The 14,676-nt window shown below is 38.6% G+C and overlaps 1 protein-coding gene across 2 annotated transcripts in view; it reads left to right on the top strand.

The window, feature by feature from the left end:
* CENPP (centromere protein P) overlaps window positions 1-14,676 on the top strand; it is a 227,667-nt gene that overhangs the window by 21,939 nt on the left and 191,052 nt on the right. For both annotated transcript variants that reach the window (XM_059412031.1, XM_059412032.1), the window contains exon 4: window positions 4,857-4,945. In XM_059412031.1, coding sequence (XP_059268014.1) covers window positions 4,857-4,945 — 89 coding nt within the window. The remainder of the gene's footprint in view (window positions 1-4,856; window positions 4,946-14,676) is intronic.

Genomic DNA, 14,676 nt, shown 5'->3' on the forward strand with positions numbered 1-14,676 from the left:
AAAAAAAAAAACAGAATCTACCAAGAAATTATTAGAACTAATAAGTGAGTTCAATAAAGTTGTAAGATATTAAAATTAATATACAAAAATCTGTTGTTTTGGGGCACCTGGGTGGCGCAGTGGGTTAAAGCCTCTGCCTTCGGCTCAGGTCATGATCCCAGGGTTCTGGGATCGAGCCCTGCATCGGGCTGTCTGCTCCGCGGAGAGCCTGCTTCCTCCTCTCTCTCTCTGCCTACCTCTCTGCCTACTTGTGATCTGTCAAAAAAAAAAAAAAAAATCTGTTGTTTCTATTCACTAATAATGAACTATAAAGAAGATAAATTGCATTGAAAAAGAACTCCTATAAATCAATTGCAGATTAACCAAACAATTTGATTTAAAAATGGATAGAGGATCTGAATAGACATTTTTTCTTTTTCTTTCTTTCTTTATTTTTTTTTAAGATTTTATGTATTTATTTGACAGAGATCACAAGTAGGCAGAGAAGCAGGCAGAGAGAGAAAGAGGGGAAGCAGTCTCCCTGCTGAGCAGAGAGCCCGACATGGGGCTCAATCCCTGAACCCTTGGATCATGACCTGAGCTGAAGGCAGAGGCTTAACCTACGGAGCCCCCCAGGTGTCCCTGAATAGACTTTTTTCCAAATAAGACATACAGATGGCCAAATAGTTACGAAAAAATTGGGGAATGGAGGAAATCCATCGGATGAAATAATCACCTCATACCTATTAGGATGGCAATTATCAAAAAGACAAGTGATAACAAGTATTGGCCAGGATGGAAAGGAAATTCTTGTGTACTATTGGTGGGAATGTAAATTCATGCAGTCAGTATAGAAAAGAATACGGAGGTTCCTTCAGAAATTAAAAATAGAACTGCCATGTGATTCAGCATTTCCACTTTTGGTATTCATCTGAAGGAAACAAAAACACTAAAAAAATATCTGTACCCTCATGTTCATTGCATCACTTATAATAGCCAAGATATGGAAACAACCCACGTATCCATACATAGATAAATGGATAAGAAAATGTGATATATGTACTGGAATATTATTCATCTAATAAAAAAGATTGAGGAGTGCCTGGGTGGCTCATTTGGTTAAGTGTCTGCCTTGGGCTCAGGTCATTACCCCAGGGTCCTGGGATCACGCCCCACCCAAGGCAGGATCCCTGCTCAGTGGGGAGTTCCTTCTTTTTTTCTCTCTTCCTCTACTCCTCTCCCTAGCTTGTGCTTGCTCTCTCTCCCTCTCTTTCTCTCTCTCTCTCAAATAAATAAATCTTTAAAAAAAGAATAAAAGGTTGCCATTTGTGAGAACATTGAGGGGCTTTAAGATTATTATGCTAAGTGAAATAAGTTAGAAAAAGACAAATACTGTATGATCTCAACCTATATGTAGAATCTAAAAAAGCCAAAACTAAAAAATGACAAAGCTCAAAGATAGAGATCACATTCGTGGTTGCCAGAGGCAGGGTGCTGGGGATATGTCAAAAATAGGTGCAGGGAGTGAAAAGGTACAAAATTTCATTTTTCAGTTCGTCACAGGAATCTAATGTAGAGCACAGCGAGTATAGTTAATACTTCATTGCTTACTTCAAAGTTGCTAAGTGGTTGAATCTTTAAAGTTTTTATTTATCGAGAGAGAGTGAGGGTGTGTGAGGGTGTGTGAGAGAGAGAGAGGAGAGAGGGAGAGAAGGAGCAGGGGGAAGGGGAGAGGGAGACATGGGTGTCCGTCCCGGACTCTGAGATCAGGACCTGAGCTGAAGGCAGATTCTCAGCCGACTGAGCCACCCAGACACCCCTGGACCCATCATTCTTAAATTTTAGAGAAGAATGAGAACTATGGGCTTAAGTTAACTGGACCTTGATAGAAAGTATCAGTGGTGTGCTGAGACTTAGGGAGGGGCCTTCAAGTCAGGTTGCAAGATTCCACCCCTCATTACCAACTGGGAAGGAAAGACCAACTTAGCCCTATCACGGGCGGCTGAGAGATGGGAAGAGTTGCTGAAGTAGCTTTCCAGTGGCTGAACAGAATCCTCAAACTGCCAAAAAATCATGGGCTTTATGGTGATAGGATTAATTGCCTTTCCTAATAGTCAAAAGGCCAAAATCCAACACACCCACACATACTCTAGCAAAAGACAAGATGTGCCTCTGAGATTATTATTATTATTATTTGGTAATGGGTCAATTGATAAATTCACATATCAAATAATTCTTCCATTTGAAGTATATATTGAGTAAATTAAGTATATTCAGAGTTGTACAACCATCACCACTTCAATTTTACAGCATTTTTACCAACTCAAAAGGAAACCCCCCCCCTTTTTAAAGTTATTATTTATTTGAGAGAGAGCGTGTATGCCAGGGGGAGGGGCAGAGGGAGAGGGAGCAGACTCCCCGCTGAGCAGGGACCTGACACAGAGCTCCATCCCAGGACCCTGAGACCTGAGCCAAAGGCAGACGCTTAATCAACTAAGCCAGCCAGGTACCCAGGAAACCCCTTAATTTTTATTACCCTTCAGTCCCTCTCTTTCTGCCCAGATCTATGCAACAGCTATGTTTTTTCTCTATGGGTTTTTATATTTTGGACAGTTTGTTTAATTGGAGTCTTCTAATACGTGATCTTTTTGACTGGCTTCTTTCGCTTAAGTCATGTTTTCAGGGTTCTTTCATGTAGTAGGTATTATTACTTCATTCTTTTACTTTTTTGATTGACATTCCATTGTGTGGATGTATCACATTTTGTTATTCATTTATCAGTTGATGGGCATTTTGGCTGTTTTCACCTTTTGGCTGTTATTAATGTTGATATAAATATTCATGTGTACGTTTTTCAGTAGGCATAATTTTTCATTTTTCTTTTTTTAGGAACCTTTTTTTAAGAAAGATCTTATTTATTTGAGAGATAGAGATCACACGTAGGCAGAGAGAGAGGGAGAAGCAAGCTCCCTGCCGAGCAGAGCCTGATGCGGGGCATGATCCCAGGACGCTAAGATCATATCCTGAGCCAAAGGCAGAAGCTTAACCCACTGTGCCACCCAGGCGCCCTGTTTTCATTTTTCTTAGGTGTATATCTAAGAATAGAATTACTGTGTCAAATGGAATGACCAGATGATGACCAATGTGTTAGGCTTTATTTCAGATGCATTTTGCCCATTTGAACATCCTTGAAGAAATGTACATTGAGGTCTTTTGCTGAGTTTTTAAATGCCTTTGGAATTTGTTTTTGATTAGATGTGGTGGTAGATGCCTGCAGACAGCCTGCCTAAAGTGTAGCTGCTCCTAATAATTCCCAGTGTATCATCCGGCAGCTGAAGAAGTAAACAAAGATTATAAACCCTTAATATCCATTTCTCTAGCCACTCAAAATACAGAGGCAAGTCAGTGCCCAAGTGGGAAATGTCAGGTAGTATCCACTCACTTTGTTCTTAGGAAATACTGAAAATTGCTAGATCTACTCCTGTGAACATAGTGGCTCCAAATGAGAACACAGATATAGTATTGAGTGTTTTCATCTTCATTTAGGATTTACCCAAACATACTGTCATGAAACGAATTAGTAAGAAAGTGGAGAGAAGTTCTCTTAATAAGAATTAATTTGGGAAGTACAGGAACACACTCTATAAAACCTGCTCTGGCTACCAGATGAAAACTTGGAAGAAAATCGAATGGGAGAAAAGAGAGCTGAGAGAAAGAAACTGATTCTTGTGCAGAGAACTACACTGGAAGTAAACAGGAGGTGAATGGAGGACAGTCTTGAGAAAAATCACCTACAAGAACAAGTAAAAAGAATAATCTGGAAGACCATAAAGAGTCAATATATGATTTTTGCAAAAATAAGAACAAAAACAAGGGAAGAAGAAATGATAAGCAACTATAGAATAGACGGTAAAGTAGAAAATCTGAATTTACAGATCAAAATGTTTATTTCACAATTCCCACTTTTGAATATGGAGTTATTTCTGTGTTTTTTAGTAGGCAGCTGGGCTTTATCGTCATTTCTTGCTATTTCGGGATCAATTCTTGAAGTCAGACTGCTGGTATAGGGAATAAGCATATTTTAAAATATGCTCTGTCAAAGTGATTTTATAGGTAAAAATGTTATCCCATTGGTTTAATTTATATTTGTCTTTCTCCTAGTGAGATTATTATTTATTTACATTTGAGTTTTTAATTTATGTCTTTTACTTTTCCCTTTTCGGTTTTCATTTCCCCTTGTCATGTTCATGGTAAAAAAAAAATCTTCATCGGGGGCACCTGGGTGGCTCAGTGGGTTGGGCCTCTGCCTTTGGCTTAGGTCATGGTCTCAGGGTCGTGGGATCAAGCCCTGCATTGGGCTCTCTGCTTAGCAGGGAGGCTGCTTCCCCCTCTCCTTCTGCCTGCCTCTCTGCCTACTTGTGATCTCTCTCTGTCAAATAAACAAAAATCTTTAAAAAAAAAACTTAGTTTATTTTTTCTCTCTTATAAAGTCATTTTTTGTATAAATATTCAGTTTTTTATGTGATTATATTTGCTTATTTTTTTCTATTTGCTTAGAAAGTTCTTCACTCAGTAATCTATTAAATACCTATATTTCCTGCTAATATTTTATGGTCTTAGTGTTTACATTTAAGTATTAGTAGTTCATTTGGAGTTTATTTTGGCTTTTGGTATGGAGTAAAGATCTGATTTTATTCTTTTAACAAATAACCAGTACTTTCAGGGCTTTCTCTCCACCGCCCCCCCACCTCAGGGCTTTCTCTTGATTACCTTTTCCTATTGTTAGTGGTATTTCATTTTGCATATTTTAAGCAATTTTTATCTTAATATTTTAATTAAATGTTTACTGTGATCTGATACACTTTTTTAAATTTTAGGATAAGGAGAGTTTATCTTCTGTTATTACTGACCTCAACATAATAATGGAGCCCACCAAATATTCAGAATTAAGAGAATTTGTGTCTAGGTAAGATATTATAAATTTTTATTGTTTTCATTCTACATTTTTAAGTTTACCCTTTTTTTTGTAAGTAAATATCAAAATATCTCTGAAAGTGTAACATTAACATTATATGGTTTATATTCGTAATCATATATATGGCTTATGTATTAAGTCCATATTCTCTGTATAATTTTTTCATCCAACGAAAATGTAATACATTTTCATCCAAAGAAAATGTAGTACACATTAACTATGTTAATGTGCTAGACATTCTAATGTCACGAAGAACAGATAAAATCTTTGATACTCAAGGAGTTTCTAGCCTATTGAAGTCATAAGTTAAATAATTGTAGAAATCTAAAATTGTGGCTGTGCTTAGTGCTGCAGAACAGAGTTACATAGTGTTATTGAAGCATACATACTTTCATGGAGAGCATGGAGTCATTTCCTGAAAATTGAGCCAACATCTGAAAAATATGTAGGTGTAAACTAACAAAGAGGTCCTCGACAGAGCAGTTACGTGTAGGCACCGTGCAAGGAGGGAGATGCTGTCTGTGAGCAGCTAATGGGGGCGAGTGTGACTGGAGCAGGGTGCAAGCTGGGGCTTGTGCTTTGGCATGAGGCCTGCCAAGTATGTGAGGTCCATGTGGTCCTCACCAAATGGGAGTTTGGTCATAGGCTTGAGACCAGTGTAAAGCTACTTAAAGCCTAAGGAAAGCAGAAGTGTGATATCCTGGATGTTTCAGGGAGAAGAGCCTGAAGGGGGGCAATAGTAGATAGAACAAGGTCAGTGATTAGCCTGTAAAAATAGTTCACACAACAGAAATTTCTAGGTTGAACTAGAATAATTAGCTGAGATAGAGAGCTGGTTGGATTTGGATTTGGGGGATATTTAGAAAGCACAGTTGTTGGTTGAATGGGAGGTCAGGAGCCACTGACAGGAGATCACTCCTTGATGATGGTGATTGCATTTGTTGAGATAGGGAAAGTGGAGAGAATCATGGCAAGTGAGCTTGTGACTTCAGGCTGGAGATGATGAGTGCCTGTGAAACACAGAAGTAAAAATAAGTAGGCAGCTCAGAAGAGGTGTAGGCAGGAGGGGGAGCCCCCAAGTTTTCTGCCAGTGAGTAGAAGTTAAAGCCTTGGGCTGGAGGAATGAGATTGCTTATGGAGAGAATAAAGAGAAATAGAGGAGGAACTAGCAGTGGACCGTGTGGAATTCAGCTGTACTGCGGAGTCGAGAGAGGGTCCTGCAGAGGAACTGGATGGGGAACAACTATGTGAGGGGGAGGAAAACTAGGAATGTGGTGTTGACCACTGTCAGCTGGAGTGACAGCTTTTCTTCCACATCTTTGAAGATATTCTTCCAGTCGCTTCTGGATTGCATAAGTCATGACAAGAAGTCTGCTGTAATTTTTCATTTTGTTTTTTTGGGCTGCCTTCAAACCTTTCTCTTAATGTTGTTTTTCTACAGTTTGTCTTATTTCTACGGTATTTTAGTGTGAATATTCCCTAACACATCTTTTCAAATACTTCTGCCCTGTTTCCTATTCTTCTTCTGCAGTGCTAATTGCACATATATTGGGGCATTTGGTATGTTCTCTCAGGGTTTGGATGCTTTGTTCTCTTTCTTTTATCCTTTTCTTTCTTTATTTTTTTTATTTTTTGCATTTCAGTTTGGATAATTTCTATTACCTTATTTACAGATTCTTTCCTTAGCTGAAGTCCAGCCCGACAGCGAGCCCACTGAAGGAATTCTTCACCTCTAATGTCATGTTTTCATTTATACCACTTTCATTGGATTCTTAATTTCTTTCTTTCTCTCTACTGACATTCCCCATTTATGAATTTCTATAACTTTTCCACTAGATCTTTTAATATGTTAATCATAGCTACTTTTTTCTTAAGTGTTTCATTTTGGAGGTTCATATATATATACACACACACACACATATATGTACAAATAATAGTGTAATTAACCAGCTGTACACCTTTGATAATTACTGTTATCAATGTTTTTTCATCTCTTGTTAACACATATTTTTAAAGTTTTAATTTTGAAAGAATTATGGATTCAGAGGGAGTTGTAAATAAACCAGTATACAAGGAGATTCTATATACCCTTCATCCAGCCTCTGACAGTGATAACATCTTATATCAGTAAAATATACTCTCATATCCAGAAAATTGATATAAGTAAAATCCAGACCTTTTTCAGATTTTCCAGTTTTATAAGCCCTTGTGTGCTTGTGTTCTGTGCAATTTTATCACCTCTGTAGTGTCGTGAAACCACCACTACATTCAGGATACAAGACTGTCCTATATCTTTTTTTCCCTCATTTTAAAAATTGTGGTAAAATATATGTATAATGTAAGACTTAACCATTTTTTATTATTTATTTATTTATTTATTTATATATTTTTTTAAGGTTTTATTGATTTATTTGACAGACAGAGATCACAAGTAGGCAGAGAGGCAGGCAGAGAGAGAGAGGAAGGGAAGCAGGCTCCCCGCTGAGCAGAGAGCCCGATGCGGGGCTCGATCCCAGGACCCTGGGATCGTGACCTGAGCTGAATGCAGCGACTTAACCCACTGAGCCACCCAGGTGCCCTGACTTAACCATTTTTTTAAAAAGATTTTATTTATTTATTTCTTTGTCAGAGAGAAAGTGCACACAAGTAGGCAGAGTAGCAGGCAGAGGTGAAGAGAGAAGCGGGCTCCCTGCCGAGCAAGGAGCCCAGTGTGGAACTCAATCCCAGGACCCTGGGATCATGATCTGAGCTGAAGGCAGCGGCTTAACCGACTGAGCCACCCAATACTTACCATTTTTAAGAGTATAGTTCAGTACTATTAAATATGTCAGAATGTATTTAACTGTGTACACCAAGATCTATCTTCATAACCCTTTCATCTTGTAAAATTGAGAATCAGTATGCATCAGTCACTTCCCATCTTCCCCTCCACTCAGCCCCTGGTACCCTCCATTCTTATTTCTGTTTCTGTGACTTATTTTTATTTATTTTAAAAAATATATTCTGTTTATTTATATTTATGTTTATTTATTTTTAAAAAGATTTTATTTATTTATTTGTTAGAGAGGGATCACAAGTAGGCAGAGAAGCAGGCAGAAAGAGAGGGGGGAGCAGGCTCCCGATTGAGCAGAGAGCCCAGTGCGGGGCTCGATCCCAGGACCCTGAGAGATCATGACCTGAGCCGAAGGCAGAGGCCTAATCCACTGAATCACACAGGCGCCCCAAGATTCTATTTATTAAAGAGAGAGCATGGGCAGGGGAGAGGGAGAAGCAGACTCCCTTCTGAGCAGGGAGCCAGACATGGGGCTCGATTCCAGGACCCTGGGATCATGACCTGAGCTGAAGGCAGACACTTAACCTGAGCTACCCAGGCATCCCTGTCTGTGACTTTTAATCATGGTTATTTTAATGTTCCTGTCTGATAGTGCCAACATCTAAGTCATCTTTGAACCTGATTATGCTGATTCTGGAGTCTTTCCTGAATTTTTGTGTGTCATCTTTTTTTTTAATTGAATGATGGATTTTATCTATGGAAAATCGGTAGAGACTCAAGCAAAGTGTTTATGCTGAAGTGAGCACGTTTCTTTTATCATCCTGTTAGGATGGGGTTAATTCAAGGTCATCAGCCACTGAGCTGTGTTTGAGATTTTTATTGTTTTCCTTATCTTCAGGCTTCACATCACCACAGGTTTCAAATTCTTGCAGCTGTGGATTCAAATTCAAGTTCAGTTGTTTCTTATGCTTAGAATGGGGTTTTGAGAACCGGAGGGTTCTCCTCAGTGTCCCTGATCCACTCAGCTTTCTGCACACTCTTGACACTCCCCCGGTAGCAGTTGTGGATGCTCGTTACTTTTGCCCTGCATGTGGTGGGAGTAATGGGAGTTCTGTATCTTCATGGTCCGTCCTCAGTATTTGGCAATCCTGCACCTCATGGTGTGGGCTCCCCAGTGTTCCTGTTCCTCCTCCCCAGTACAGCCAAAGCCAGCCTGGATCTGAGGTTGGTCTTGTTCCTCCCAGCAGGGTTAACAGGTGAACGCTTGGTAATGGTGTAGGACCCTGGGCCCAGTGGGTTTCCTGTCCCTTCCATGGAACAGGCAGTTTTGCCACTGCCCCTCTTCCTGAAGCAATGGACCTTTGTCTTGATAACAGGAGTGTTTTCTGTCCCTCTACCAAAGTGAACTTCTGCTTCTCCCTTAGAAGCAAGGAATTTTTTTCTTCCATTGCTTTGTTGCCTCTTTTTTCAGTGGCTCGGGGGTTTGGGTTCCCATCAGAAAAGCGTTCTGGCTTCATTTTCTTCCCCAGCAGTGCTGGCACCTCCTCATGCCTGTGCCACTGACAGGACCCTGGTTTTTTTGGTGGTGTCCTTTTGTGTCTCGGGTTCCGATCTGTTCCAAAAGCACACTCTATCCCACATTTGTCCCTAAGAATTTGTTGAAATTTTAGCTGATTTCTTGTTACCTACTTGTATGGGGGCTGCTTTCTTCCCCTAAGTTTACCCAAGAGTAAACAGTTTTGTGTCATGTCTTTCCTTTGAGGGAAAAAAATCTTATTTGGTTGCCTTGTGATTTGGGGTCTCTAATGGACTTAAGGAAGGTTATGACTTACAGATTATTTAAATTTGCTTGGTGTTAGGTAAAGATGGTCTTCTCTAGTTCTTTACATCCCAAGTAGAAGCCAAGCTCTTTCCTGATTTTTTTTTTTTCGTTTTTTTTTTTTTTTTTTTCTAATTCTCATTCCAGAATAATGGACACATTGTCTCTTCATCTCCTGCGTCTGTTTTACCCTTTCTTTTTTTAAGTTTTTTTTTGTTTTTATTCATTTATTTGAGAGAGAAAGAAGGAGGGAGCGAGCGAGCGAGCAAGGGGAAGGGGCAGGGGCAGAGGAAAAAGGAGACTCCCTGCTGAGCAGTGAGCCCCACACAAGGCTCATGACCTGAGCTGAAGGCAGACCCTTAACTCACTGAACCACCCAGGCGACCCTGAATATTTTTAAATAATTTTTTGTAATTGGATTATTTTTGCTATATTTTTTTACATATTACATGAATATATAAATTTCTTCTTTGCTTCTGGGTCTCTGATTACATGAATATAAAACTTTCTGGCTTTGTCCCATGTGTCTCTGAGGCTCTGGTCTTCTTTTTTTTTTTCCCCAATCTTTTCCTTCTGTGTTGTTCAGATTGGATGATTTCTGTGTGCTTACCACAACAACGAGGTTACTGAACAGCTCCAACAGCACAGAAATCCTGCGTATTATCCCTATATGGTCACAACCCATTCCCCACTCCGCCACAAAACCTGCTATGATCATCACTAGGGTTTTGTGCCTCTTACAAAATGTCAAATAAATGAAATTACATAGAGATTGGCTTCCTGACTTAGCATAAACTAAGTGAATTGAGATCCATCCATCTTTTCATTTCTGAGTAATATTTCCTGTGCTGATACTAGCATGTTTAGTTCATCCACTGGAGGACATTTGGGTTATTTCCAGTTTTTGATGATTTTGAATAGAGCTGCTGTGAACATTCAGTAGAGGTTTTTTTGTGATGGTAAGTTTTTTCTCTAGGGTAGATAATCAGAAGTGGGATAGTGGGTCATATGACTACAGTATGTTTAGATTTATTATAAACTAGCATAGTGTGTACCAAAGTGATCATACCAAGTTGCATTCCCACCAGCAATATATGAGAGTGACTAATAATATTTTAGTGAATAATTAACCTCTGATATTTATCTGATTTTAGACCTAGTAAAACTTTAGAATTTTTATTCTACATTTCTCTTTATGTTTTGCTTTATCCTTAAGAAAAAGACATTTGGAATTATTTTACTTTTCTGACTTCAAATTGAAATGTGTCACTGCCAACATTTTGTGAAAGAAATCCGTAACATCTGTTTAACATTTAGTGAAGTTTGGACTATGCTTGGGAAAAATAGATAAATTACAATCACTCTTAGGATTGTAAGAGCCAACACATACACAATGTCTTTCTATAGTGGAAAACTCTGTGTGCTGTAATGGTGTGTCCTTCGTGGAGATGTAGATGGGGGTGAGGGATTGTGACACTCTACTTTTAAATAAAATTCTGTGTTTAATTAATGTATCAGGTCAGACTGTCTTCTGTCCCTCTCTCTGAGTGTCTAGTGCTTGTAGTCTGTGTGTGTTTAAACTTAGGCTGTTGCATTTTTAAGATTCTTTTTCTTGGCTTCTTTCCTCGTCACATGATTAAGAGCTTATTTTTGCTCCTTTATTTGATGGAGATTAAAATATGTCACTTTGGCCTGTATGCTGTAAAGCAACTGCTGCTTTTTATAGGCCAATATTCTTCGGAAAGTAATTTCTTCTTTCAGATGGTAAAAAGATATTAGTAATAGATACCAGAGTAGGATTGAACAGTTAATCTCCAGTGTTTCCTGTCAAATAGATACTTACGTAGCTATGCATTAATGCACCTGTTCTGTTAGCGTCTTCATTTTCTGTGTCTGTTTTTTTTGTTTGCTTGCTTGTTCCTCAGTTCCCATTTCCTGATTTCTTTTGGATCATTTAAATATTTCTTACTATTCCATTTTAATTTTATCTAATGACTTTTTGGCCATATCTGGGTTCTTGTCTGTTTTATTGGCTGCCATGGGATTGCAGCATATATAACCTAACTTTCAACAGTCTGGTTAGATTTGGTACAATCTGGAAGCCTTGTAGCCATATTCTTCCCTTTCTCTCTGTGCTACATGTTGTGATTTTTATTGGAATTATATTCATATGTATGCATTGAAAACCCCATCACTAGTGTTAAGGTTTTTTTTTACTTTTGGTTATCATACATGATTTAAAGAACTTAAGAGAAGAATACTAGTTTTGTCATAGTCACCCAGATTTTTACCATTTCTGTTGCTACTACTGATGGAACCTTTTAGAACACATTGTATGTATCATGGCTCTGTTCTCCTAAATACTTGGCATATATTTCTGAGAATAGCGATAGTACCTCGTATATTCATAGCGCAGCAACTGACTCCATAATTGACGTTGATATAATACTTTTATCTAATTTGCCATCTGTATCCCACTTGTTAGTTGATCTAATGATGTCCTTTTTTACATTTTCTTTTCCCCTGTGTTCCATGATCCAGTGTGGTTCCAAGTATTGCATTTAATTGACTTTCTAGATTCCTTTAATTTGGAACAGTTCCAGAGCTTTCATTTGCCTTTTATTACTTTGCCGTCTTTACAAAATACAGTTCTTCTGTCTTTCCTACCCCCCAATAGAATGTTGCTTATTTCATCTTTGACTTTTTGTCATGATTAGTTGCTGTTATGTATTCTCAAGCCAAATACTGCCCTGCTGATTTTCTGTGCTTCTCAGCTCATGTCCGTATAGGTGGCTGTAGATTGATTGAGTCATACTATTGCCTCACTCTCCACTGGATTGCCATTGGTTTTGTTTTTGGGTTTTTGCCCTCTCTTGCAATAATAGGCAGTCCATGGGGAAATATTTTTTGACCATGCCGATACTACTCTTCATTAAAATTTCTGCCTAGATTTAGCATCATCTCCTGGTGATCTTGTGTGATCACTCTATGTTGTGATGGTTGCAAAATGGTATTTCAAGTCTAGCTCTTCCTCCACTTATCTCAATAGATGCTGTGTCTTGTGCTTAAGAAATTGATTTCCTTTTGCCCCTGTATATGTGTTTATGTGTACATATCTGTTTATTGTTTCATTCATTCTTATTCTTTAAATATTAATAATTTCTCACTCTTTATTTATTTTGGTGCTTAAATTATTTTCGACTGCCCAGTGGGAACTTCTTCATGTTGGCTCCTGAATCCATGTGATACTCCCTCATCATAATTTTTTTTAAAAGATTTTATTTATTTGGGGCACCTGGGTGGCTCAGCGGTTAAGTTGTCTGCCTTTGGTTGAGGTCATGATCCCAGGGTTCTGAGATTAAGCTCTGTATTGGGCTCCCTGGTCAGTGGGAAGCCTGCTTCTCTCTCTCCCACTCCCCCTGCTTGTGTCCCCTTTCTCGCTATTTCTCTGTCAAATGAGTAAAATTAAAAAAAAAAAAAAGATTTTATTTATTTGACAGCACACGCAAGTGCACACACAAGCAGGAATAGGGGCAGGCAGAGGGACAGGGAGAAATGGGCTCCCTGCTGAGCAGAGAGCCTGACATGAGGCTCTATCCCAGACCCTGGGATCATGACCTGAACTGAAGGCAGGTGTTTAACTCACTGAGCCCCAGGTGCCCCTCTCTCATCATATTTTTGAACACATCCTTCTATTCTAGCAGAAAAAGATTTTTCATGCTCAAAATATACCTCTCCTGCTTAAGTGTATAAATTTAAACATAAATAAATACATCTGTATTAAATGCATGTTATATACTTGTGACATATTAGTCTCTAAAAATATAATGCTGAACAAGATACATAGTTCATGACTTCTTGAATTGGATAGTCTAGTGAATAAGCAGAATTACTACAGGGTGGTAAATATTGATATAAGGACCCTGGGAATGAAAGTGCATATTTACTAAGTGGCAAAATTGCTGTATTGCTTGATATGTAGCAGTGAAAAGAACACAACATCTTTGCCCATGTGAGCTTATTTTCTACTATGGGAACAGACAATAAACAAGACCAATACATAAAGTAGGTAATCCTTTAGAGAGAGAGAAGTGGTACGGGAAACATAAAAGAGGATGGGAGATAGGGGGTGTGCAAGGTGAGGGAAAGGCATCTAATTTACTTAGCATGGGCAGGGAAGGCTTCCCGGAGAGGGTGACATAGAGTAGGTCAGGGAGCTGGCCTCCCTTAACGCATCCTAGACACAGTTGTTATCACCTCTAGGTATTCTAAAAAATGTACCGTGTTTTGCCTTATAATCACTGAGATGTAGATCTAATCTCTAGGACAAATTATAAATACAGTAAGGACAATATATATTCATATAACATATTTCATTGTGTTTTTCCTTAAACTAATGACTAATGCCACTGGATTAGGAAAGATATTTAATCACTGTGGAGCTCTTTTTTTTAATTTACAAAATGAACAAACTGGAAGAAATTATTTACAATGTTTTGCTCATTCCCAAAATTAAGGATAAAATTTTCTGAGAAATAGTAGAATTTACTTGAATTAGAACAATAGAGCTATTAGAAGAACATTCGTGATTTAGGTTTCCTTTATAACACAAATTGATTGCTGGTATTTGGAGACTGCCTCAGCAAAACTGGATCTACAAAACTCTATCCCCTCAGGGCCACCCACTGCATATGGAATTACTTCATCTGACAGATCGCTTATTGTCTGGTATTACTTGTAGCACAGATTCCTAAACTCCTTCGCTAAGTATACATGCCCACTACTATTTACAATATACTCAACTGATCTAGTTACAGAAATTCCTCAAGAATGAATTCTGTGTGTCAGATGCTGGGTTTTTGTTTTTTGTTTTGTTTTTCGGAAAAGCACTCTCTTTGGGGAAAGGAGGGAAAAAGTACAGAACATCATAAAAAGCCATAAATGGGAGGGGTTTGGAAAGAAGCTGCTCAGATTAGTCATTGTACAGGTACGCTGAATGAACAGGAATCATAGTTCAGTTACTCGTGGTGCTGAATTACACAGAAGCCCTCATGGAGTTGTCATTCTACGTTCTGATAGGCTCACTGAGACGAAATTCAGAGTGGCTTCACAGCGCCTTTTGTTGAGTGA

The sequence above is a fragment of the Mustela nigripes genome, chromosome 9, assembly GCF_022355385.1.
Source record: "Mustela nigripes isolate SB6536 chromosome 9, MUSNIG.SB6536, whole genome shotgun sequence".
Lineage (NCBI taxonomy): Eukaryota > Metazoa > Chordata > Mammalia > Carnivora > Mustelidae > Mustela > Mustela nigripes.